The sequence below is a fragment of the Ranitomeya imitator genome, chromosome 8 (assembly GCF_032444005.1).
Source record: "Ranitomeya imitator isolate aRanImi1 chromosome 8, aRanImi1.pri, whole genome shotgun sequence".
Lineage (NCBI taxonomy): Eukaryota > Metazoa > Chordata > Amphibia > Anura > Dendrobatidae > Ranitomeya > Ranitomeya imitator.
The window spans coordinates 199326721-199352685 of record NC_091289.1 but is presented as its reverse complement, the minus strand read 5'-3'; the positions used below and the strand labels follow the sequence as shown (position 1 = coordinate 199352685).

Sequence of the window (25965 nt, the reverse complement as noted above, 5' to 3'; positions counted from 1 at the left end):
TCCTCGGGGCCATAACCTGCTCTGGCGCACCACTGCTGCGTCCTTACAGTCCGACGTGCCACGAAAAACAGGGGAAAGATTTATGTTCTTCTTTTTACAACCTCTGGACGCTCTTCAAGAACAACTCCCAGTGGCCCCCGCACGTTTCTACCAATGAGATGAAGTCGCGGATGCGGGGAAGCGTTTTTTACTTAGTTTACAGCTCTGGTGGAAGCGGGCCGCAGGGACCATTTACTTCGGAGGTAACGTTTACTCAGGATGAATGTTTCCCAGGCAGCTATTACAGGCTGAAAAAAAAAAAAAATCACCGGCAGCAGTGGCCAAAAGCCGTCAGGACTGAAATGTGTCGTGGCTGCGGGGCCAGAAGTGCAGCACGAAATAGATGTAATGATCCGCAGAGGTCAGGAGCCGCTCCTGCAGCCGAGTGCCCGCACATATGTGCGCCATTTGTTCCAGGCCGGGAGTGATCGCCACATTCAGGATCTAGAACACGTGTGAGAACCTTACAGCCAAGATGGTGGAAGAATAGACGTTGGACTGGATGGGTAGTGACGATGATGAAGCCATTGGTCGGTGTGTGAGTCTGTGGTGATCACTGGGTGCACCACTGATCAGATCACCCACGATCAATCACCCACGATCAGATCACCCACGGTCAGTTGTGACGGAACCCACAAGCGAGTGTTCTGTCACCCTGCAGCACCTCCGCAGGCAAGATGAAGCATTACACATTATACCCACTGAGATCAGGAGCCCTGACATGTAATGCAGGGGGAAGGTGAGAGGAGACTGGCCTTGTAGACTGGCCTTGTACCTACTAGGTTCTGAGTGAGGATACTTTACTGACTAAAAGAATATTTGCACTTTTTTTTTCTTCTTACAACTCTTCAAGCCGCCATGAGTCCCAAACAGGAAAATTAATCAAAACAAGAAAATATTAACGTGACTTTCACCAGATCATATTAGTGAGGGTGGGTTGCAAAATAAATACAAGCATCCAGTAAGGCGTATCCATTAGCTCAGAGCCGAAACATGACCCCTTTACCCAGGGTGCCCTGTGCTTAGCGTGTTTTTTTGGCGCTCAGTATCCGTTGGGCACTTTCTTGCCTCTCTGCTTCCCTGATGGAGCTCTGTTTTGTTGCTGTACTCCACCTTAGGCAGGGAGGCGACTGTGCTGGATGCTATTGCTCCCCTTGCTTGTTCCATGGCCGCTTACTTCCACTATATAACAAGTGGTTTATTTCCACCCCTGGTGGTTTAAGGCACCAGATAATCTATAGTCCCTTTTGTCTTGCACTTTTATGCCAGTTTGTAGCGTCCTCTCTAGCACATTAGTGCAGAAATTACTGCCAAACCATACCGTGATGGAGCTCTGTGCAACCACGAACGATGCTCCTCCCACGAACGATGCTCCTCCTGGGCAGGGAGGAAATAGTCTTTAGCCACGCCCACTGCCCCACCCCTGCTTACCAACAGCAAGGAAGGCGACTGTAGACTCTTGGTGTAATTCTACCTCTTCTTCATGGCGTCATTTCGTTTTCCCCATTCCTTATATTTAATCTGCACAAACACAACAATTTCTAACACGTTTCCATTGTGCTTGTACAGATAATGGAGAACTGGCGATATCACAAACCCAAGGTGGCCTCCTACTGGCTGATAAAGCTGGATTCTGTGAAGCAGAGAAAGGTAAGAGACGTCGGCCATTAGCCATGTATCTTCTCTGCTTTCTGGTTTTTATACGTGCCGGTAGTGATTGGGGTCTGTCATGTGACCGACATCTGCCCCCTCAGAGGTGGATATCATATAGGAGGTTATATGCAATGATCCATCAGGGAGGCCGGAGCACGGGAGGCGCTCATCACATACCAGCCAGAGAGAATCCATGGAGCCGGATTCCCACGCTACATCTCCCATCGTGCTGCGACATGCGTGCTGCGACATACTGTGACATGCATGCTGCGACATACTGCAATGTGCGTGCTGCGACGTGCATGCTTCAAAGGGTCTGTAGAGTGTCTCCAGTATCTGTCAGGTGTAGAACTGGAGGTATACAGAGATTATGGCCCTATAGATTACGGAGGGGCGGTATTACATCTATATGGCGGTGTTTTGTTCTCACTGCCGCCTCCGTGAATTATTCTCCTCCTTTGCAATGGACCGTAGTGTTTCCGTGTTGCAGGGCCGTGCAATATTCAGCATTTCAGACTTCAGCCCCCTCTAGTTCTTCAATAATGACCCCTGCGTCTGGCGATAATTTGGGGCGAATCTGTGTTATTGCAGTCACAGTCATACACGCTGACACGCCCCGAGAAGCAGCAGAGGGAGAGGAGCATTCACTTCCCAAGCTGCGGTCCGACCCCTCGTCTCCCGGCACTAGGAAGAAATGTGAATTTTCTACATTGGTTTTTTGCATAATCAGAATTTTGGCCAAATCTTATTCTTGGATTCTCTGCAACAACAAAACAGCAAGACATGACGGTGTGACTTTATACAGAAGTGCAGATGTAGCGGCTTCAGGGGAGAAGCCACACACCGTGCTTACTCTGCTTTCTGTCAGTGAATGGAGATATTCTTGCTGAGTCCACATGCAGACTGTCTGACTTCTCATTGCTGAGCTTTTGCTGCAATGCACACAGCAGACAATCCCCTGCCAGGTAAACACCGACACATTGTAGCAAACCGCTCACAGGATTGCAAATAGTGATGAGCGAATGTGCCGGTGTGCTAATAGAGGATCTCCGGCGTGCTCGAATACTACCAGGGCTCGCGGCTGTCCGATAACTGAACACATGCGGGGATTGCCTGTTAGCCGCGAGACGTGCAGCGGTGGGGACTCCGATATACGAGGACACTGTCAGCACATGAGCGTGATAACGCCTTATCCCTGCACATTCGCTCATCGCCAATAGTAAAGTCTCGACTCTCAGAATTATTAGGTTCACAGGTTTTTTCGCCTCCAAATATAAATAAGAGTTGTGCAGTCACTGAAAGCAAGCAGGGATCCTGACAACGGTAAGAAATGGAAATGCAGAGTAGATAATAAGTTGTCAGACGCTTTATTACTGAGTTGGCACCAAACAGCAACAGTCAAAGACCAAGCTGGAAAATGACACCTGGGCGACATCTGACATGGTTATTGGGTCACTTTATGGCTGGTGAAGTTTTACTTTCATCAGTAATGGAGTTATAGAAGATTAAAAATAAAACCATGCCGCCCCTGTCCACAGGTTGTGTGTGGTATTACCGCTCATCTCATTCACTTCTAAGGAGCTGCAATACCAGAGATGACCAGCGGACTGGAGGGGGCGCTGTTTTTTTCAGACTGACAACACATTGTAACAGAATCCATGTATACATCCCATCCGGAGTGAATTTTGATGAACAGATCATTGATTGTTTTCTGCAGAGCACTGACTAGACGATTCTTATATCAGCGGGGCCCCCACTGACCGGCGTTATGTGGAGGGGCCCACAAGTGATATCATGGTAAATACTGAGATTTCTTGCTTTGTTATGTGGCGCCCCCTCCTGGTGATAGCTGCTCTGTTCGCCAGTCATCTCCAGGGTTTACACTTTATAGCTGATTCTTTCTCTCTTTCTTCCCAGATTTTGGACATCGTGAGGTCGAACATTCGCTCGGTTCTGCAGCGCGTCTGGCGCGTGTCGGACGTGGAGTGTTTGCACTTGTCCCGGAGCTTTAACCGTGTGTTCAATCGTCTCCTGTGGAGTCACGGCCAGGGACTGTGGAGCTGCTTCTGTGACTCCAGGTACGCTCCGCGCACTCTGTCCTCTGCCTCCAGGTGCGCTCCGCGCACTCTGTCCTCTGCCTCCAGGTGAGCTCCGCGCGCGCTCTCCTCTGCCTCCAGGTGCGCTCCGCGCGCGCTCTCCACTGCCTCCAGGTGCGCTCCGCGCGCGCTCTCCTCTGCCTCCAGGTGCGCTCCGCGCGCTCTGTCCTCTGCCTCCAGGTGCGCTCCGCGTGCTCTCTCCTCTGCCTCCAGGTGCGCTCCGCGCGCGCTCTCCACTGCCTCCAGGTGCGCTCCGCGCGCGCTCTCCTCTGCCTCCAGGTGCGCTCCGCGCGCGCTCTCCTCTGCCTCCAGGTGCGCTCCGCGCGCTCTGTCCTCTGCCTCCAGGTGCGCTCCGCGCGCTCTGTCCTCTGCCTCCAGGTGCGCTCCGCACGCGCTCTCCTCTGCCTCCAGGTGCGCTCCGCACGCGCTCTCCTCTGCCTCCAGGTGCGCTCCGCACGCGCTCTCCTCTGCCTCCAGGTGCGCTCCGCACGCGCTCTCCTCTGCCTCCAGGTGCGCTCCGCACGCGCTCTCCTCTGCCTCCAGGTGCGCTCCGCACGCGCTCTCCTCTGCCTCCAGGTGCGCTCCGCACGCGCTCTCCTCTGCCTCCAGGTACGCTCCGCACGCGCTCTCCTCTGCCTCCAGGTGCGCTCCGCACGCGCTCTCCTCTGCCTCCAGGTGCGCTCCGCACGCGCTCTCCTCTGCCTCCAGGTGCGCTCCGCACGCTCTCTCCTCTGCCTTCAGGTGCGCTCCGCACGCGCTCTCCTCTGCCTCCAGGTACGCTCCGCACGCGCTCTCCTCTGCCTCCAGGTACGCTCCGCACGCGCTCTCCTCTGCCTCCAGGTACGCTCCGCACGCGCTCTCCTCTGCCTCCAGGTGCGCTCCGCGCTCTCATTTCTCTGCCTACAGGTACGCTCCGCGCCCTCTCGTCTATGTATCTACGTACGCAGCGGCAATTACCAGCCGGATGACGGGGGATTGAGCAATATATAATTCCCTCCTAAATGGAGTCACTCTCAATGTATAGAGCCATATATACCTGTCCTATACAAGTGACCGAGGAGCCGCTCTCGGTGTGTATAGAGCCATATACACCTGTCCTATACAAGTGACCGAGGAGCCGCTCTCAGTGTATATAGAGCCGTATACACCTGTCCTATACAAGTGACCGAGGAGCCGCTCTCAGTGTATATGCATCATGTTCTCATACACTTTATGCAGTATTAGCCCTCTGTGTCTGTACTGCTACATACTTAGGCAGGTAACTGGTTCATGCAGCTTTACATGAACACCCGAGCCTTACACTATAGCTGGTCCGAATAACTAAAGCAATTGTTACCATCCACCTCTCGTGTCTCCCCTTTTCCTCATAGTTTGTAGCTTGCGAGCAGCAGGGCCCTCATTCCTCCTGGTATCTGTTTTGAACTGTATTTCTGTTATGCTGTAATGTCTATTGTCTGTACAAGTCCCCTCTATAATTTGTAAAGCGCTGCGGAATATGTTGGCGCTATATAAATAAAATTATTATTATTATTATATAGAGCCGTATACACCTGTCCTATACAAGTGACCGAGGAGCTGCTCTCAGTGTATATAGAGCCGTATACACCTGTCCTATACAAGTGACCGAGGAGCTGCTCTCAGTGTATATAGAGCCGTATACACCTGTCCTATACAAGTGACCGAGGAGCCGCTCTCAGTGTATATACAGTCATGGCGAAAAGTATTGACACCCCTGCAATTCTGTCAGATAATACTCAGTTTCTTCCTGAAAATGATTACAAACACAAATTCTTTGGTATTATTATCTTCTTTTAATTTGACTTAAATGAAAAAACACAAAAAGATTTGTCCTAAAGCCAAATTGGATATAATTCCACACCAAACATAAAAAAGGGGGTGGACAAAAGTATTGGCACTGTTCGAAAAATCATGTGATGCTTCTCTAATTTGTGTAATTAACAGCACCTGTAACTTACCTGTGGCACCTAACAGGTGTTGGCAATAACTAAATCACACTTGCAGCCAGTTGACATGGATTAAGTTCGGGGTCCCGTTTCCATGCAGTGTGGAGCTTGGCAGCGGTGCTTGGAGCTAAGTTTTGTGTTTTTACCTTGTCTGTCTCGTGCTTGTCACTGTCCCCTATGTTTGTACCATATGCAGTGGTAAGGTTAGCGCCTTTGCCGGTCAGTGCACTAACAAGGGCGGTGCGAGGTGACAGCAAGGGACGAGGTTTGTGATGGTGGCGGGGGGGGGGGGGAAGGACCCGCTTAGGGCGTTAGGGAAGTGCAGGGACAGGCTCAGGTTGGAGCTCAGGAAGTGTCCCATCCCTCATTCCCTATTATTAGGGCCTTCCTCTCCCTTTTACCATCCTGTTGAGTGTGTGTTGTGCCGTCCATTGACTGACCCCCTGTGGGATTCGTGACAGGAGCTCTGTGGGAGAGCCAACCTGCAAACTTTTCTCCCATGGAGGATTGCCTGTATGGTGGTCTCTAAGAAGAACCAGCCCTCAACCCCCTTAACACATATGCCTGGAACCGATAGTCCTAGCCCTAGAGACTGGACGGTCACTACAGCCTTTTGGATAAGATCGCATGCAGTATCTGTTCCTATCAGTGGCTCTGGCCCCTGCTTCTGCAGAGCGGACTCACTAATGCACAGTGAAGGAATCTTTGGGGTGTATGCTGGCTGCCACATATCTTATACATCCATGTGCCAGTAGTTTGAGAGCCCGAGATTCAGACGTGCCCCTCGGCTGGCGATTCTGCTAGGCCTGAACTTACTTAGTTATTGGCACTTTTGCACAGCGTTGCCTTTTCATTTTTAAACAGTGGGCGCACCCTTGTTTTGGAGCTTTGGGCCATGATACAGAGTTTTGTGGCAGAAGGTCTGGTTGGTATTACACAGAGACCCCTTATATTTATTCCGAGCGTTTTATATTGTGTGTCCATCACAAGGAATTTTCGGGGTACAGTTTCCTTATTTGTCTCCTCATGGTCAGTTTGTGGGAGGTGAATTGTGACACCTTCGGGATTGCAAACCCCTTACTCGCCTCTCCAAGAGGAGAGCCCACCTAGACGCAGCTATTAGCTTCTAGATATTCGAAAAAAAACTTGTGAAGGTGATCGATGAGTGGAATAGGCGGCCACGAGAGGTGGTGAGTGCTCCTTCAATGGAAGTCTTCACACAGAGGCTGCACAGACATTTGTCGGAGATGGTTTAGTGACTCCTGCATTGAGCAGAGGGTTGGATTTGATGAGCCCGGAGGTCCCGATATCCCTGGAGGTCCCTTTTACCTCTGACATTCTATGATTCTAGTTCCACTGGGTGTCCGCTCAAGTGGATGCTGGAAGCATGAAGGGCTCGCCAGTGCTTCAGTGAGGCCACCGATCTCTGACCTGCGCTGCGTCCTTGTGGTTCAGAGGGATGGAGAACGGTTTATTGGAGGCCATTCTGTGACTTTAGTGTGCAGCAATAGACCATATCCTTGTTATAGCACATGGCATTGTAAGTTCTTTGAGCCCCAGCATGAAACTGGCTCACTTTTATAATTTCAGGCCAGCAATGAAGACGAGACCCCGGACAAAAGTAAACATCTTCATGTCTTCATGATATTTGTCCACCAATACAACCTTCTTGAGATTGCAGCAAATGATCCGCCGATCGTCACTTGGTGGTCGCACCGCTTTAGATCACCATTCATTTCCCTGCAGCGGCCACTACAGGCAGAAACGTGGAATGACGGGCTGTGTCTGATGCACTGTTGCTCGGCGGCTCTCTTCCTTGGCTAACACTGGGGTCCCTTGTAGCCCCTCTGAGTTGTCTATGTCCCAATTTGGACTATAGCATGAGGTTATTTTACAATATATCCGCCTGACAACGTCCTATTACCCTGCTAGGAAAGTTCAGAAGTTTCATTTTCTTTTTTTCGTCAAGTCCTGTAAAAGTTTTTGTACGTTTAATATTTTTTGTTTTGACTCGCGATGGCTTTAAACCTCCAGGCAATTGTATTTATTATTTTTTCTCTAAGAGAAACCTATTTACTTTAAGCGTCTTTCCCGTGGTTTGTGATGCCGGCTGCGTCCTCCGCACCCGGAACATTTTCTCGCCTCCCATCTTGGCTGTCATGACATTTTTCCATTAGAGACTATTGGAAGTTGCCCAGAAAATTACCTTCCTTATATCAAGCTGCATAATGCGCAGCATTTTTTATGTGAAACTTTCCTTCCAACGACTCTTTTTTTTCTTTGTGGAGCGATTTGCGCGGCAGAAGGAATATTAAAGAATTGGCTTTTTTATCAGAAGTCCAAAAAAAATAAAATCTGTGATCTATATTCAGACCTGAAGTCCATTTCGTGAAAAGATAAGTTCGTCTTTTTGGCTTCACTGTGAAGAAGAAAAAAAATAAATAAATTGAAAAATGAAACGACAAAAAAATAATAAAAAGTAGAAAACTAAAGTAAACTGCTGTAACCGCGACTATTGAAATGTCTGAATAAATTGCATACGAGAGCGGCTTACTGCGAGTTATCAGCCAATGGAAATGCCAACAGGCGGCTCGCTGAAGGGGCAAATGTATCCGGACAAAAAAAGTGGCTGACAGACGAGATGGCTCTGTATTTTCACTTTCTGATTGGATTATTAAAGGCTTGAAAACATTCTTCAGTCTAATGCTAAGAATCCCGAGCCGAGGAGAAGAATGCCCGCGGCCGGCGCCGGTAATCCAAAGTGGAAGTGCCAATCACAGTAAAGAAGGTCTTGTATGTGTGCGCTAATAACCGGAGCCCCGGATGAGACTCGCTCCCCACCGCCGTCACCCCCAATGATCCTGTGTACAGGGCTGAGGAACGCGCCAGCTCCCGTCACCAGTAAATCCATGTTTAGATGCAGTTTAACATATTGACCTCTTATTTGTCTGGTGTTTAATATTCCCCGTGCTCGGCCTACTTTATCTCCATGCTGATCACTGAACTGAACTCCAACCTCCCCGAGCACCATCTGTCCTTACTGCGGTGCGGGCTGTCAGCGTGCCAACCTGGTGCCACCGACAAGGTCACATCACCACCGCCAGCTGCCGACTCCGAGCTGCACTCACTTATACATACTGTCCACAGCACAGGGGACGCCATGTATATAGTTTTTTTTTTTTTAGTTTTTTTCCCGGGGAGCCCGTTTGTAGATCTATATAAGCACGCTCTCCTCAACATGGAAATTACAGCACTAAGAAGGGGAAGAGGAGACCGATCACCGGATGGAGAGGTTAATGATCTGCAAATGATGGAAAAATATCAATGAAATATTGACATCATCTCAGTTTATCCAGTCTGGAGGCTGAGGCTCGTGCAGAAATCCCGGCGCCTCCGGCCTCAAATGCTGTCACTGAGGTTATTAATGGTTGTCTGAGGAAGGTTCTGCCACCAAATGTAGAAATCAACAGGATCCGCTGCTGTCAGCTCCTGTGTAATCACCGACCAATGACGTCTCCGATGGAGACAAGTCTGGAGAGGCTGCTGTCAGCTCCTGTGTAATCACCGACCAATGACGTCTCCAATGGAGACAAGTCCGAAGAGGCTGCTGTCAGCTCCTGTGTAATCACCGACCAATGACGTCTCCGATGGAGACAAGTCTGGAGAGGCTGCTGTCAGCTCCTGTGTAATCACCGACCAATGACGTTCCCAATGGAGACAAGTCCGGAGAGGCTGCTGTCAGCTACTGTGTAATCACCGACCAATGACGTCTCCGATGGAGACAAGTCTGGAGAGGCTGCTGTCAGCTCCTGTGTAATCACCGACCAATGACGTTCCCGATGGAGACAAGTCTGGAGAGGCTGCTGTCAGCTCCTGTGTAATCACCGACCAATGACGTTCCCAATGGAGACAAGTCCGGAGAGGCTGCTGTCAGCTCCTGTGTAATCACCGACCAATGACGTTTCCAATGGAGACAAGTCTAGAGAGGCTGCTGTCAGCTCCTGTGTAATCACCGACCAATGACGTCCCTGATGTGCTCGATGGAGACAAGTCTGGAGAGTCTGCAGCCATGAGGGCAGGTTTAGACCATGCAGGAGGTTTACAGTAGCCCAAGGAGCATGTGGCCTGGGTATGTTATGTGTAAAAGCGGCTCCTGGGACACTTTCACGTTCCCTCATGAAGGCCTCTTTATGGCATTACCCATGTGATCTCCTGACTAATCTCCAGTGGTCTCTGAATCCTATGACAAAAGACTCATTGTTGGACAGACCTCCATTCCAGCTTCCATTGCTGTCTTGCTTTACATCAGGATAGCATTTGAGAGTGGTGACGTGAGGTCAGTGGACACAAGTGGAGACCCTGTAGCATCAAAGAGCAGAGTGCTGTGGAGCGGAGTGCTGTGGAGCAGAGGGCAGAAAAGTCTCTGCTGACCCAATAATTGCGGAGTCCAGACCTCCTCTGGTTTCAGCACTATCACTGCACCCTCTTCAGGAGTGTCATCTGAAAAGCTGCATGCAGCCGTACATCACCAAGCACAATGCCGAGTGGTGTAAAGCCATCACCACTGGGCTCTGAAGGACACGTGTCCTGTGCAGTGACAAATCGCATTTCTGTGTGAAGTAGATAGCCCAACCTCTCCCCAACATCAGGGTCTGACCTCACAAATGCTCAGACTCCATATTGTCTATGGATGTTGAAGTGTCAAGTCAGAAATGCCCCAGGAGGTGGGAACGACATTGTTATCCAAAGTACTGACACAAGATTCTTTGTTTCTCCAGACATTCCCGCCTTGGGAATCCATGCAGATTATTAGCATTTCTGCATCACTAGATCTGGATTAAATACATTCATAGATATCTAGAGTGAATGGATACTGAATTACTAGATATCTTGGATTATCAGATGGTTATAGAAATCCCTATATATTTCTCAACTCAGGAGGCTCCAAGAAAAAGTGGCGATCTCTCAGGATCACGTAGGAGTTGGCAAATTTCTTGCAACACATAAAAAAAAACAAAAACAAACTGTGATTCCAGAAGGTTTCTTTTGTTTCCGCAATTCTGGGCGGTGCGGAGCGTCACTGCGGCCGGAGAACGGGTGCAGACAAGGTGTCACCTGAATGCGCCCAAACACTCAGCGTCTCCGGGAGGGTTTTGACGATTCTCAGAGTCTGTGAATATTTGGATGCTGAATTATTAGTTTCTACACCCAAGACAGAAATGGCCGAAGACAGAAAGTAATAGATTGCATTCCCCACTGCAGAGCAGACAGATTCGGGTCCCGTTGTGCCCATGGGCGCCTTATTTCCCACTTCCCGGAGCCTCCATCACTGATGATTGCGAGTTTTGCCTTCCGGCGACAATCCGGTTGTGACAGAAGCGGCTCAGATCTATTGGGCTGATATTTTTTTATTTTACAAAGTATTTCCTTGGTTTTTGTTGACACACATCAAATAGAGAAGAAGCAAATTGATCTGTGGGGACGGCGGAGCGCACTTCCCTTCAATCAGAGTCATTTCGAGTACATAAATGTTCTTACACACGTGAGATTTGGGAGCCGGTCCGGCAGTCAGAAGAAAATGGAAATCATTACGTTTTCATTACACTGGAAACAGGCCGGAGTCGCCGCATTTATTTACTTAAATGTTTTTTTTTATGTTCCTTTACGCTCTTTTGATCGGCGCTCGGCATTGGACAATTGAATTATCTCCGGTTACATATTTGTTATTAGTTTTGCCGTGATTATGCCTCGCTGTATTGTGAAGTCTACTTGGAATCAATCTGGATTTTCTCTCATCGTATTTCATAACTACTAAAAGCTGCTGACAATTGCTCTCCGTGTGATCGCTGTGAACGGCCGCCACGTTCCGAGCTTAGGGGACATGGCAATAACGAAGCTGCGCCTTTCTGGACTCAGAGGGCCCTCTGCTGCAGGAACCTCATGTCATGCAGAACTTTTACTGGAAAAGGGGGGAGGTCTCGTATCTATTATCTATAGTGCATTCCTGGAGGACTGTACATTAAATAGGGTTTGATTGATTTCCAATGGAGTAATGTAATACTTTATTTCTCCAGTGGGGGTGCTGCAGTAAAACTCAACATTTGTTGGTGCATTCCTAAACCAAGCACTGGTGCACAAAACAGCAGGACAATTTGTGATCAACTTTTGTCAACCCATTCTATAGAAAAAAAGCAAAACTTGAAAGTACTCTGCCTCTCATCTTCTTTCTCTAACTTCTTCATTCCGCCTCTCACAGTTTACTAATTCTCCTACGCATGAGGACCGGAATACTCTAAACCTGGTTTTCTCCCGTCCCGGATCGCTGCACGACTTTACTAACTCCCCTCTCCCGCTCTCGGACCACAACCTTCTTTCCTTCTCTGTCAAGAATTGTCTCCTCACCCAGGACACCCCCACTTACCACACTTATCGGAATACACGTACCATTAGTACCCAGCAGCTTATGGACAACCTCCACACATCTTTAGCACCATCTCCTCCCTCTCCTGTCCAGACTTAGCATTGTCACATTTCAATAATACACTGAAGAATGCCCTGGATGAAGCAGCACCTTCTACACGCAGAAAGGCCAGACACAGACAACGGCAGCGCTGGCAAAATATGCAATCACGCTTTCTTCAGCGTTGCTCAAGGTGTGCAGAGCGGCAGTGGAGAAAATCTCTCTTAGCAGAAGACTTCATCCACTATAAGTTCATGCTCAAAACCTATAACTCTGCCCTTCATCTGGCTAAACAATCCTACTTCACCACCCTCATCACCTCACTATCCAGCAACCCAAAACGACTTTTTGAAACCTTAAACTCCCTCCTGAAACCTAAAGTACAGGCCCCCATCACCAACTCAGCGGTGAGGATCTGGCCACTTATTTCCTAGAAAAAAATCAACCACATCCATCAGGATATCTCAGCCCAATCTCCTCAGTGCCTGGATCCCCTTCCCTGCCGCACCTCAAGCTCACTAGACATCTTTGAGCCTGTTTCAGAAGAAGAAGTTTCCAAGCTCCTCACTTCTGCTCGGCCTACAACCTGCAATAGTGACCCCATTCCTTCACCTCTCCTGCAGTCTCTCTCACCAGTGGTCACCACTCACCTGACTAAAATATTTAAACTCTCTCTTTCCTCAGGCATCTTTCCCTCCTCATTTAAACATCCCATCATAACCCCTTTACTTAAAAAGCCATCCCTGGACCAGAACTGCACGGCTAACTACAGACCTGTTTCTAACCTTTCCTACATCTCTAAACTCCTGGAACGCTTGGTCCACTCCCGTCTAATCTGCTATCTCTCGGATAACTCTCTTCTTGACCCCTTACAATCTGGTTTCCGCTCTTTACACTCCACTGAAACTGCCCTCACTAAAGTCTCTAATGACCTAATAACAGCTAAATCCAAAGGTCATTGCTCTCTGCTGATTCTCCTGGATCTCTCTGCTGCATTTGACACTGTGGATCAACAGCTCCTTCTCACCATGCTCCGCTCCATAGGCCTCAAGGACACAGCCCTCTCCTGGTTCTCCTACCTCTCTGACCGATCCTTCACTGTATCTTTTGCCGGCTCCTCTTCCTCTCCTCGTCCCCTTACTATCGGGGTTCCGCAGGGCTCAGTCCTGGGCCTCCTCCTCTCTATACACGGCCACTATTGGACAAACAATCAGCAGATTTGGGTTCCAGTACCATCTCTATGCTGACGACACCCAATTATACACTTCTTCCCCCGACATCACCCCTACCCTAATTCAAAATACCAAGGATTGTCTGTCTGCTGTCTCTAACATCATGTCCTCCCTCTATCTGAAACTAAATCTCTCCAAAACTGAACTTCTTGTGTTTCTCCCTTCTACTAACCTCACTCTACCAACATCGAAATTACCCTGGAGGGTTCAACCATAACTCCCAAGCAGCCGCTGTCTTGGGGTCATATTCGACACCGAACTTTCCGTTACTCCCTATATCCGATCACTCACTCGCTCCTGTCACCTGCATCTTAAAAACATCTCCAGAATCCGACCTTTTCTCACCGTTGAAACTGTTAAGACTCTTACTGTCGCTCTTATTCATTCCCGTCTGGACTACTGCAACTCTCTTCTGATCGGTCTCCCTCTTTCCAAACTTTCTCCTCTCCAATCCATCTTGAATGCGGCAGCCAGGGTCATATTTCTGTTCAGCCGCTTCACCGATGCCTCCATCTTGTGCCAGTCATTACACTGGCTACCCATTCGCTACAGGGTCCAGTATAAACTCATCTCTCTCACCCACAAAGCTCTCCGCAGTTCTGCACCGCCTTATATCTCCTCTCTCATCTCCGTCTATCGCCCTACACGTGCCCTCCGTTCTACAAATGACCTAAGACAAACATCCCCCGTAATCCAAACCTCGCACCTCCGTCTCCAAGACTTCTCTCGTGCTGCGCCAGCTCTCTGGAATGCACTTCCCCAGACGATCAGACTGATACCTAGCCCCGACCTATTCAAGCGCGCTTTAAAAACCCATCTCTTCAGACAAGCCGACCACATCAACTACTCAGTAAACTAACTTTGTCCTGTTCCCTCCTTCCAAATATTATCTGCATGTGAATCTGCCCCCTACTATTCATCTGTCTCCACACCCTCCATGCACACGATAACTGCACTTGATACTTGACTATTGCACTTAAATACACGGGCTGATGACCGGATCAAGCAGCTTTGTATGAAAATCCCTATTTATAATAATTTCCAGACCTGAAATAACAAGCACTTTTCACCTACTGTGTCCCCCCATTTCCTTGTAGATTGTAAGCTTGTGAGCAGGGACCTCACCCCCAATGTCACTGTTTAAATTGTCTTAACTTATACTGAATTTATTGTCTGTACATGTCCCCGCTCAATTGTAAAGTGCTGCGGAATATGTTAGCGCAATATAAATAAAAATTATTATTATTATAAAGTAGCAGCATGAAGGGCATTATAGGCATTATATAGTAGCACTGAGTAGTGTAGCTGTGAATCCAGTTCTACTATTAAACCTTAATAGACAGTAGAGTAATTGTGGTAATTGTAAAGCACAACTTACCAGTGTAGCTATTAATCCATAACTGGTGTGAAATAGAATAGGCACTTAAAATAAGCAAGATCATTGAGCACTGTATACAGCAATAATGAACAGTGTAGTTGTGAACCAAGCTGTGGAGTGAAACAAAATGCTGACTAGCAAAGAGCAGCATGGCGGACAATATACAATACTGCTGAGCATTTAAGCTGAGAAGTCAGCTGTGGGGTGAAACAAAGCATTTACTAGAAAGCAGAACATGGAGGACATTATACAGCAGTACTGAACAGTGTAGCTGTGAATCCATTGCTGGGGGTGCAGTAAACACTTACTAAAAAGCGGCAGCACTCTCTCTCACACACATAGCTGTAATCTGATCTCTCAGTGAGCTGGCGGTACGAGCTTCATTATAGCAGACTTTTCAGAGTGAATAGTGAAAGAAGCAGATTTCCCTGGTAAGATGTCGCTTAACATCTCTATACTACTGGTATTGATTTATGCAGTTTGTTGAAGTCCTGTCCGGAGTATCCCCCAAAACGGCCAGTACCTCCACTTTTGGGTGGGTTGTACTTCAGTCCTGCCCCATGTCAGACTGGCACATGTCGGCGATTTATCACCGGTGGAAGCCATGTGAGTATATTTATAGAGAAGCTGGATACTGCAGCTCCCGCATGTCACGGCCACATTGGGGGTCACCCAGCTTTCCTAGGAACAGACAAGTCTGCGCTGAATTACTGATATTTATTATTGTAGGGTTGAACACTGTTTTTTTTTCACAGCTTCTCTCCATCTGTCGCCTTTGGCTTCACGTCTGTGGGTCTGTTCCAGCAGATCGCGGAGGGGGTCACACGTCATATTCCACCCCTCGCTCGGCTAAACCTTCTGTTTCGTATAACGCTCTTATTTTGGCATTTGTGTCCGCGAACATGAGGTCATTTGTGTCTTCTTTGCCAGCAGCACCTCATGGGAGACGATCTTCAGCAAAAGCACCGAGGTCGTGACACCCGACCAGCTCCAGTGTTGTCATCGGCTGGTCCAGCTCTGCAAAAACTGCCTGCTCGTGGTTTACAAATATGCAAGCGATCCACGAGGCTCCGCGGCGGGCGCGAGTCCGGATGGGAGCGACACAAGGTATTGATTAGAACATTAACTATCCTCCCGGTAAATCCTGCGTCGCGGTGATGGACATGGCCGCCTGCCCTGCTGACGCACGGACCGCACTGTCCGGAGGAGCTCGTCTCTCAGGACGCCCCGGACATGTGTTAAAATCATCTTCCAGATATTTGCGCCGCGACTGACAAACCACTGCCTGGAAAGCGAGGGTAGTTTCCTCCCCAAAGTGAAAAAATGCAAGATGAGCGCTTCCTCCCTAATAAACCACATTTCTATCGTTTATAAGGAACCGTCAGGCATTAGAGACGGTTCTTGTCCGGAGCTGTAAGTCACACGGTGCTAATGGGAAACAGATCTGTACGAAATCTGCATTCCTGGAAGATCTCGCCCGATCTGACCCTCCCTGCGTAATTACCAGGGGGCAGTACTGCACGATTTACCGTCTGTACACGTGTAGATCATAGTGCTGCCCCTTTATGTGCTGTTCTGACAGTTTTCAGTGTGATTTTTTTAGGCATTTTATTTATAGGGGTGTGGGAATAGGATGAGTCTTAGTCTCCAAATTGTCCTCCAAATCTAAAACTTTCTGCTCAACTTCTGCTTCAAAACCTCCTCAAAATACTCTGTGTTCACATATCGAAATTGCACAATTCTGCCGAAAAAAACCCATCAAAACCCTCAATAAAAACTGATAAAAATCTGTGTTCTGCTGTGATATTGGTGTAGAGAACGCACCATAGAACTGACATGATGCTTTTTCTAAAACGTTAAAAACCTGCTGAAATAATCTGTGACGGCACCGCGGGCGAGTTTTGCTTTTCAATGAATGTAAAGCAAATTTGAGGGACTTTAATGTGGATTTTGGTGCCGAATTTTCACCCAAAACACGTAAACAAACTGTGTGAACATACCCTAGGAAATACTAGGAAAGAGTCCGAATGTGAAAAACTAAAAACCATGACATTTATTAACACATGTATGATTTTATCCAGGAGGAAATACTAAATAGTGGAGGTTTATGGAAAAAAATCATCAATAACAAAACAAAATATCCCCCCCACAATTAAAAAAAAAAGAAAAAAATAGTACTGCCTCTTGTTCTCTAATTATATCTTAGTTTCCTGCAAGAAAAAGACAAACATTGCTGCTAAAAAGTGATTTTTGTTTTGTTAACGCGACATCTGAAAGTTTTCCGAAATGTGCAAAAACATTTTTTACAGCGCACACCTCCCTCTTGTCTTTTTTCCGCCCTCGTTATTTACGGTCTTGTTCACACGCTGCAGTCAGCACGTCCCAGCCTCGCGGCCATTATCCACCAGCCTTTCCGCCTCTCTTATCTTTATTAGATAAACGCCTCATTTCAGAAGAGCAAGAAAATGGCCGACTGGATCCTTAGAAGCATTTCAGATGTAATTTGGGCCGGCGGCGTCAGCATAAAAGTCAATTGTGCGTGTAATCGTCCAATGGAGCGCGAGGCGGTCGGTGCGAGCGTTTGTGCACGGAATACGAGAAGATGAGCGCCCTACGTGCCACCCCAGAACTCGCCCCGGAATTAGAGCGCGGGCGATGGGTCACTAGTTATCGCTTTAATAAAAGACATTATATTTCTGTCTCCCTGGATGTTAGGAGACTGCAACTCCCAGCATGCCTGGAGACCACTTCAGTAGGGTAGGCCGTGTTCACATGGGGCTGTTTTAGGAGGGTTTTGGGGAGACGATCCACTCCAAAATCCTCTTAACATAAGCTCAGGAAACTCTTCCAATTCATTCTATGGGAAATACACATTGCTTTTGAGAGGAGGTTTTTTGGGCTTTTTTTTTTTGTTCTAAATGGATTTTGAAAAAAAAAATGCCTGATACATCATGATGTTAACAAAAGGCTACACACACACACTGTTTTTTTTTAGATGAAGAAATCCAAACATTTTCAAGTGGAAACCGCTTCAGGAAGTGCTGCATTTTGGGCAATTTTTGGAAGAGTTCTTGCTTTCCTGAAGCTTTTTTTGCAGCCATTTTATTAAACGGCACCTAGTCGGAGAGGTTTCCTTCAGGATCTGCTTCAAAAGCAATGTTCTCATGGAGAGTTTTGAGAAATTGGCCTAAAAAAACGGCATCAAAAACATTCGGAAAACTCTTCAAAACTCTTCCAGTTTAGTTCTGTGGGAGATCCACTTTGCTGTCCATACGAGGAGTCTTTTAAAATTTTCTTTTCCCTGAAGAGATGTTGAAAAACGCCTGGTAGAAAAAAAAGCGCATGTCACTTTTCCGACTGTATTCACTAAGTTCAGAGTTGCTGGATTTTTTTCAATAAGTTCAGAGTTGCTGGATTTTTTTTTTTTAAAGTATTCAACAGCAGTTTTTTTCAAGTGAAAACTTCTTTAGGAAATGCCAAAGACTGGGAAACTTTCTCCTTCAGGATCAACTTTTCCATCAGGTGTTTTTCAAAACTTCTTCAGAATAAAAAAAAAAGCTGAGAAATCTCCTCACATGTTCAGTCCTCTGACACAAGTATAGGTGCAAAAGACTGATTGAACATAGAAACGAACGGAAAACTTTTTCCAAGTGTTTTTAAATCAGTTTTTGGAACGCATACAATCCAAAAACCGTTTAAAAAGCTTTGTGTGAACAAAGTGTAAAAGGAGTTTATCAAAATCTTCCAGAAAGAAAAACCTCAATAAATTATCTTTACGCAAAGTGGTTTCACCATAGAAATAGGAATAGTTTTTCAAGGGTTTTTTTTTCTTTTTTTACATGGGGATTTTGGAGAAAACCTGTTTATAAAAAATCCCCATAAATTTGATTTCAACATAGCCTTAGAATATGCACAGATCTTTTTTTGAGAATGACAAAAAAAAAATTTTCATGCAGAAACTGTTTAAAAAAATGCAACCTCTTTGGAAAGTTTTGGAGGAGCTTTTCTTCTCCTGAAACTATTTTCTTGGACAGTACGTGGTTTCCACCACCAGGCGTTTTTCAAAATCTCTTCAGGTAACAAAAAAAAAAAGGAAAAAACAAAAAACTCCTCATATGAGCAACAAAGTTAATTCATAAACTGATCGGTAACTCTCTAAATCCTTCTCAAGATCTCAAAGCTCCTCAAAAAGATCTAATGTGCACACACCCTATGGGCTCAGTTCCATTTGCGAGAAGCACGTCCGTGTCTCGCATGTGAAAACCAAGCTCTGGCGCCGGCTCTCCAGAGCGGAGCGTGCGGCTCCATGTGTTGCTATGCGGCTGCGCGGCTCCATGTGTTGCTATGCGGCTGCACGCTCCGCTCTGCAGTGCCAGCGCTTGGATTTCACATGCGAGACACGGACGTGTTTCTCGCAAATGGAAACGAGCCCTAATGCTGTATAACACGTTTCATCAAAAAAAAACCTTCAAAAACAAAAATGTTTCCTGAAGTGATTTACACCTCAAAAACGACGCCATGTGAGACTAGCCTTACCCGTGGTCATATGTGATTTCTGAAGGCGACCCTCCAGTCTAAGGTAAAAAGTATCATCACACGTCGCCAACGTATAGTGTGTACAGTGCACATACCTGGCAGATTCCTCCTAAAAGCTGCACCCGCTGCTGACTCCTGTCTGTAAAATGGCCACTACTGCTTCAGAATACCAAGCAGTAAGTATGGGCCGACCAGGGAAGACAGATGGGGAAGACTGGACTTCAGGGGGCTGAAATGAAGGGGCAGGTGGAGAGTTTCTAAAACTTCCTGCTGTGCATTGGAGAACTCGAGGCTGTGGCGGCCATTTTGCAGCAGACAGGCAAATTGTGTAAATGATGGCAATAGTTTTTAAAAACATGGAGTACAAAATAAATTATAAATTCTTATAAAAGTCTAATATATATATATATATATACCTTTTTTCACCCTCCTTTTCCCAATTCTTAAAAATAAACACATGTGATATCGCCGCGTCCATAAAACTCCAATCCTTCCAAGCAATATGAAAAATGTTGGCGTCCCTACAGCTGGGGCTGCATGGTGACTTTGGCCTCGGCTCCGGTCAATGGTTACATCGCAGTATAACACAAGTGAATGGGGTCACATTGTAAACAGGACAATACTGCAACGAGCAAGTCACCAGAACTCCGACATGGTTGACTTGCAGCTTGCTTGTCGCGGTGACAGCGCCGTAGGAGATACAATGCGATGCCGTTCACTTGTATCACTCTGCAATGTAGCCCAATAAACTGGGATAGTGTGACAGGTGTCGCGGCCAAGTAGCAGAGTGCTCCTCCTGACCCTGTGGGACTACAATTCCCAGCATGCTCAGAACCCATTGCAGTTGGATTACTTATGGGAGTCAGTCTGATCGTTCAGAAGGGAATCTGCAGGGAAATGTATGGCCTGCGAGAAGCCGCTCTGACCTGGAGTATTCAGGAGTGCAGGCCTCATTAATAGCCGCCATGACGGCTGTCGCCCAGAGCTGATAGTATTTCACTTTTCGTGTCTTGCTCTGACTGATCCTTTCTGTGTGATCGTTGCAGGTATCTACTGCCGGTGGTCCCTCAATTCAGCGTTAAAATGGCGTCTTCCAGCGTTGGCTCGTCTGGACTGCCTCGCTCCAGCTTTGTGTTTACCTCTCGATTCACGCCGCAGTACTGAAGACCCGGAGCCGGAATGTCGCCATGGATTGTTTTTTTTTTATTTCTAGCCTTGTAAATAATAGCATTACGATGTACATGTAAGTTTCACACGGTGCTAAGCACAGCGATTACGCAGCGCCGACGGCGAATTAGAGCGAGTCTTGTAAGCTGGCGGGCTTCCACCTAGTGTCAGGGCATGCTGGGAGTTGTAGTTTAACAACAGGTGGAAGCTTGTCGTTGTGCCGAGTGGTTTACAAGATCCTTGAATGTCTAGATACCGAATTAGCGCCTTTTGCCGCGTGTAAAACGTAGAAAGCTAACTTATTTTTTTGCTCGTATAGGAATGACGCGCTCTGTATTATTATATATTGCCTTTGAATAAATAAAATGCGACCGGTATGTAAGTATGGAACCAGCTGCCATTTTGTGTGCTGTAAAAAGGCAGCCGTTTTATGGACTGGCTTCAGCATCACACAAAATGGCCGCCCTCAGCGAAGTGCCAGGTGCACTTTACCATGCTGACAAAAAAAGTTTAAAGTAGCATTAATTGTATCAGAAGAGCAATTATGAGTTCAGCCGTTTGTGAGACAACACAATCATCAGCCATTTTGTACATTTTCTAGGCCCTGAGGCAGAAAAAAAAGTTCAGCAGTTGCCCATAGCAACACATCAAATCATTGCTTAAATGAAAGCTGGAATATGATTGGTTGCTATGTATAAGACTTGACCAATCAGATTTCATCTCATATTTCTCAGGAGCTCCTTGAAGAATGAGATCAGCGACCTGATTGGTTGCTATGGGAAACGACTCATTTCCTTCATGGTTCCCCGCCTCAGTCACAAACAATCAGGAGACACTTGCAGTTTTCTGTCCTTCCTTGTTCCATAAAAACACAATAAAAATTCCTTTAATCCGGCATTAAACAACCCTGATAAATGTCTAGACAGATGTTACACCAAGTTTAGTGAAATCCTTTTAATCCTTTATCAGTGGAACCAGAAGTGCCAGATTATCAAATATTCTGCATTATCGGACAGTCAAGTATTTAACACATAATTACAGTAAATAAGAGCCTAAAAGGCCTTGTGCCCCTGTAGGGGACGCCACATGTCTACACGTACTCATTTGGCTTTCAAAGGGTGAATGGAGCCTGACGGGCGCATTTAACCCCTTCCCACCACGGCCATTTTTGTTTTGGCACTTTCGTTTTTTCAGCAACGCCAAACTTATAGGATAAAAAAATAGTAGTTTTGTGTCGCGATTTTCTGAGCCGTAACGTTTGTATTTTCCCATTGACGGCGCTGGGTGACCGCTTGTTTTTTTTTGTGTTCTCAGTCGATTGGATGCTTCATTAAAGGAATTTTCCTGGACCTTAAGGGTATGTGCACACGTTGCGGATTTGGCTGCGGATCCGCAGCGGATTTGGCCCTGTGGGTTCGCAGCAGTTTTCCATGCGTTGTACAGTACCATGTAAACCTATGGACAACAAAATCCGCTGTGCACATGCTGCGGAAAATTCAGCACGGATACGTAGCGTTGTTTATTCCGCAGCATGTCAATTCTTTGTGCGGATTCCGCAGCGTTTTACACCTATTTCTTTATAGGAATCCGCAGGTGAAATCCACACAAAAAACGCAGTAAATCCGCAGAAAACCCGCAATGGAATCCGCAACGTATGCACATACCCTAAACCAGAAATCAGGTCATATAGAATTGAGACATCTACTGTTTAGGTGAAGACCGGACCCCGTAACATGGGGGTGCCACAATTGTTTGTAACTAGACGGGGTCACATTTTCCTTTCTATCAGACTTCTCAGCCAATCAGCAGAACCAAGAGTAATCACATGACTTCTTTGCAATCTCACCTCCTCGTTAAGCCATTTTTGCTATTAGGCAGTTTTTGCTTCTCTCCCCCTTAAGTGCACTTTTAAGATGTGAAATAATGACGTGGATATTACGTGTAACATTTTTTTTTGCCGGCACTGTATCTGTATATCTATTTGCCATTTTTACCTCAGGAAATTTTGCGTTACTGTTAATTTTAAACCTGCTAATTCGTGTCTCTCAAGATTCCCGTCCACCATTTTGTGGCCGAATTCCGGATTTAAGAGTAATACTGTAATACCATTCGGTTGAGTGACAAAGTGGCTTTTTATTTTTGGAGCAGACCGGACACCCGCTATAAAACATTGTGTGACACCAGTGGGCAGGGTATATAGATCCATATTACCACCAAGGGGCGTTGTGTGTGCCCGACATGGTGCTGTACTCTCCATAGACGGGAGTTTGGCGACACCTGAGATACCGCAAACATCTAGAAATCCTTCATGTGCCTCCGATTTCACACATTTCATATGGCCAAGATTATACGGCGTCCTCCATAATTGGTATCTGGGATCATGTCCATAACGGTGCAACAGATGACACGCCCCGGTAGGACCGGCGCACTGGATCACACAGTAGTCAGTGCAACGAGTCAGTATTCTAGCCACACTGATCTTTATAGATTTTTGGGCACTTTAATAATCCACTTACAATGGGGCAGAAGCTGCCATGTTCCCCGCACCTTATCATATCCAGTTTCTGTCTATCCCCCATTTTATGACTCAAAATAGTCCGCCATTAATATCTGCCGATACAGGCTGTGCCAATCTGGAGCCGCCTGAGGCGCCCCAGACGCCTCCTCCCTGGTGGGCTCATGTGTGGGGTAGATGAGATCACTATCGAGCCGGATGTCCTCTGCTCTGCTTCACATGTTTGGCCCAATTATTACATTTGCGCCTTTTTTGTCTTTTTTATTCTTTTCATTTTATAAGTGTTCGCCTGCTCATTTTTATGTTCGCCATTGTGGACGAAGTAAGGTTTTTCAGAGATTTTACAGTTGATTCATCAATTGCAAGTTTTACAAATTTTCGCACAAATGTACTCTAGTAATGTTTTCGCAAACATTTTGCAATATTTTTTGATGGAATGTGACTGAGTTAAAAACTCGCAAGAAAGGTTAAAGACAAAAATTCAGTGCATTTTTAAAAAATTTTGCGTAAAATTCATGAACCGCGTGCACCATTTTTAAGAATATTGCTTGAAAAATGTCGACATATGCCGTAAGACAGAAAAACAAGGAAAGATATTTTAAAGCTCAAATGATGAATCGGGGCCAGCGTGTTTAGTTCTGAAGACGAGACGCATCCATCGTACCGTAAACGTTCCCGATTGTCGTAGTGCACGCGACAGTCATTTGTGATGAGGGCGAATGAAGCATGTAGTGAAGGAATCACGGGGGGACACGTTACACCAATGTTCTGTGGGCAGGTAACATATTAGTGATGAGATCACAGGTTGTAATGCTGCATTTTCCTTAGACGTCAGCGGAGGTGGCTGCTCTCGCATAGGACCCCCATAGACTTATGGAGGGGGCTGCACACCTTTATCTATTAGCAGTTTGTGGCATATCCTCCAATGCCTAAACCTCAGAACGGGCTGTCCATTATGGACCTTGGGAAAAGGACCTGGTGAAGGAACTGTTATCCGGATGTAGGAACCATAAGATTAGGGCCACGGTCTGATGCGTTATGGGAGCAGAACTATTTGCAAAAATAATGCCAGTCAGGAGCAGTAAAGCCTGAAATGAGGCTAAGTGTCATGATCCTGTTATGAACAGGTGATTCAGAACCACAATGGACCTAGTGGTTAAGAGCACACAAAGTGACCTGATAGTTACTAACATAGGACAAGCTCTGAGACGTGGGAACTCTGCTGACCGCAATCCCTAATCCTATCATACCACACTAGAGGTAGCCGTGGATTGCGCCTAACGCTCCCTATGCAACTCAGCACAGCCTGAGAAACTAGCTAGCCCTGAAGATAGAAAAATAAGCCTACCTTGCCTCAGAGAAATTCCCCAAAGGAAAAGGCAGCCCCCCACATATAATGACTGTGAGTTAAGATGAAAATACAAACACAGAGATGAAATAGATTTTAGCAAACTGAGGCCCGACTTACTGAATAGACCGAGGATAGGAAAGATAGCTTTGCGGTCAGCACAAAAACCTACAAACAACCACGCAGAGGGGGCAAAAAGACCCTCCGCACCGACTAACGGTACGGAGGTGTTCCCTCTGCGTCTCAGAGCTTCCAGCAAGCAAGAAAAATATATATAGCAAGCTGGACAGAAAATATAGCAAACAAAAGTAACACAAGCAAAACTTAGCTTATGCAGGGCAGACAGGCAACAAGAACGATCCAGGAGAGAGCAAGACCAATACTGGAACATTGGCTGGAGGCCAGGAACAAAGAACTAGGTGGAGTTAAATAGAGCAGCACCTAACGACTTAACCTTGTCACCTGAGGAAGGAAACTCAGAAGCCGCAGCCCCACTCACATCCACCAGAGGAAGCTCATAGACAGAACCAGCCGAAGTACCACTCATGACCACAGGAGGGAACTTGACCACAGAATTCACAACATGATCCTTCATATGTGGCGAGCTATAATGTGTAATCTGTAAAATTGAACGTACAGTATGTAGTCATCTTTTTAGAATAATTCTTTGCCTTTGATATAGCCATCTCCCTGCCTCGTCCCTGAGGTGTCACCCTCAGACAAAACATCACCTGGACATGGTGATGGGTTACCATGTACAAAAAGTTCTCCCACCCCGGAGTGCCCAGAAGGGCATGTGATGCTCCTTCCAGTGGTCTGATTTATTGGCCCTCCTGGATGCTCTCATATATAGGGTCGATGTATCGGTATGTGCCAGAAACAGTAATGGGACCATCTGCAGATGTCCCCTTTTTGGGTGCAAACCTTGGCCCACCATGTTCTAAGGAAATGGTGCTAACCTCTAAACCGCCATGTCAGTCACGGATTACGTCACATTCCTTTTATTATGTATTATGGAAGGTTTGATTGTTTTTACTTTTGCCAAAAATTTGGTCTCTCGATCAGGAAAATGCCGTTGTAGAGTAGAACATCCTCAGGATTACCGGGACTTTTGTATCATAACCGCTGTAATCAGAAACTCCGAAATAAAGAATTAGTGCTACTTATCCTCGCCTACGCTTCCGACTATTACGTCGCTTGTCTGTGTCTGATTTTGGCATCAGCCTCCACTTGTTACACAAATATACAATCTGCCACGAGACCTGGGGTATACGGCGCTGCAGCCGGGGATATACGGCGCTGCAGCCAGGGATATACGGCGCTGCAGCCTGGGATGTACTGGCGCTACAGCCTGGGATATCCGGCGCTGCAGCCTGGGATGTACTGGTGCTACAGCCGGGGATATAGGGTGCTTCAGCTGGGGATATATGGAGCTGCAGCCTGGGATGTACTGGCGCTGCAGCCGGGGATATACGGTGCTGCAGCCTGGGGATATATGGAGCTGCAGCCTGGGATGTACTGGCGCTACAGCCTGGGATATCCGGCGCTGCAGCCTGGGATGTACTGGTGCTACAGCC

General features: G+C 46.9%; 1 protein-coding gene across 3 annotated transcripts in view; it reads left to right on the top strand.

Moving 5' to 3' along the window:
- TTLL7 (tubulin tyrosine ligase like 7) overlaps nucleotides 1-25554 on the top strand; it is a 248544-nt gene extending 222990 nt beyond the window's left edge. For 2 of the 3 annotated variants that reach the window (XM_069735802.1, XM_069735803.1), the window contains exons 18-21: nucleotides 1609-1689; nucleotides 3610-3770; nucleotides 15756-15929; nucleotides 20405-25554. In XM_069735802.1, the coding sequence (XP_069591903.1) occupies nucleotides 1609-1689; nucleotides 3610-3770; nucleotides 15756-15929; nucleotides 20405-20522 (534 nt within the window). In that variant the 3' untranslated portion in view covers nucleotides 20523-25554. Of the gene's footprint in view, nucleotides 1-1608; nucleotides 1690-3609; nucleotides 3771-15752; nucleotides 15930-20404 lie in introns of all 3 variants that reach the window. The other variant, XM_069735800.1, reaches the window with a different exon arrangement.
- The last annotated feature ends 411 nt before the right edge of the window (nucleotides 25555-25965 follow it).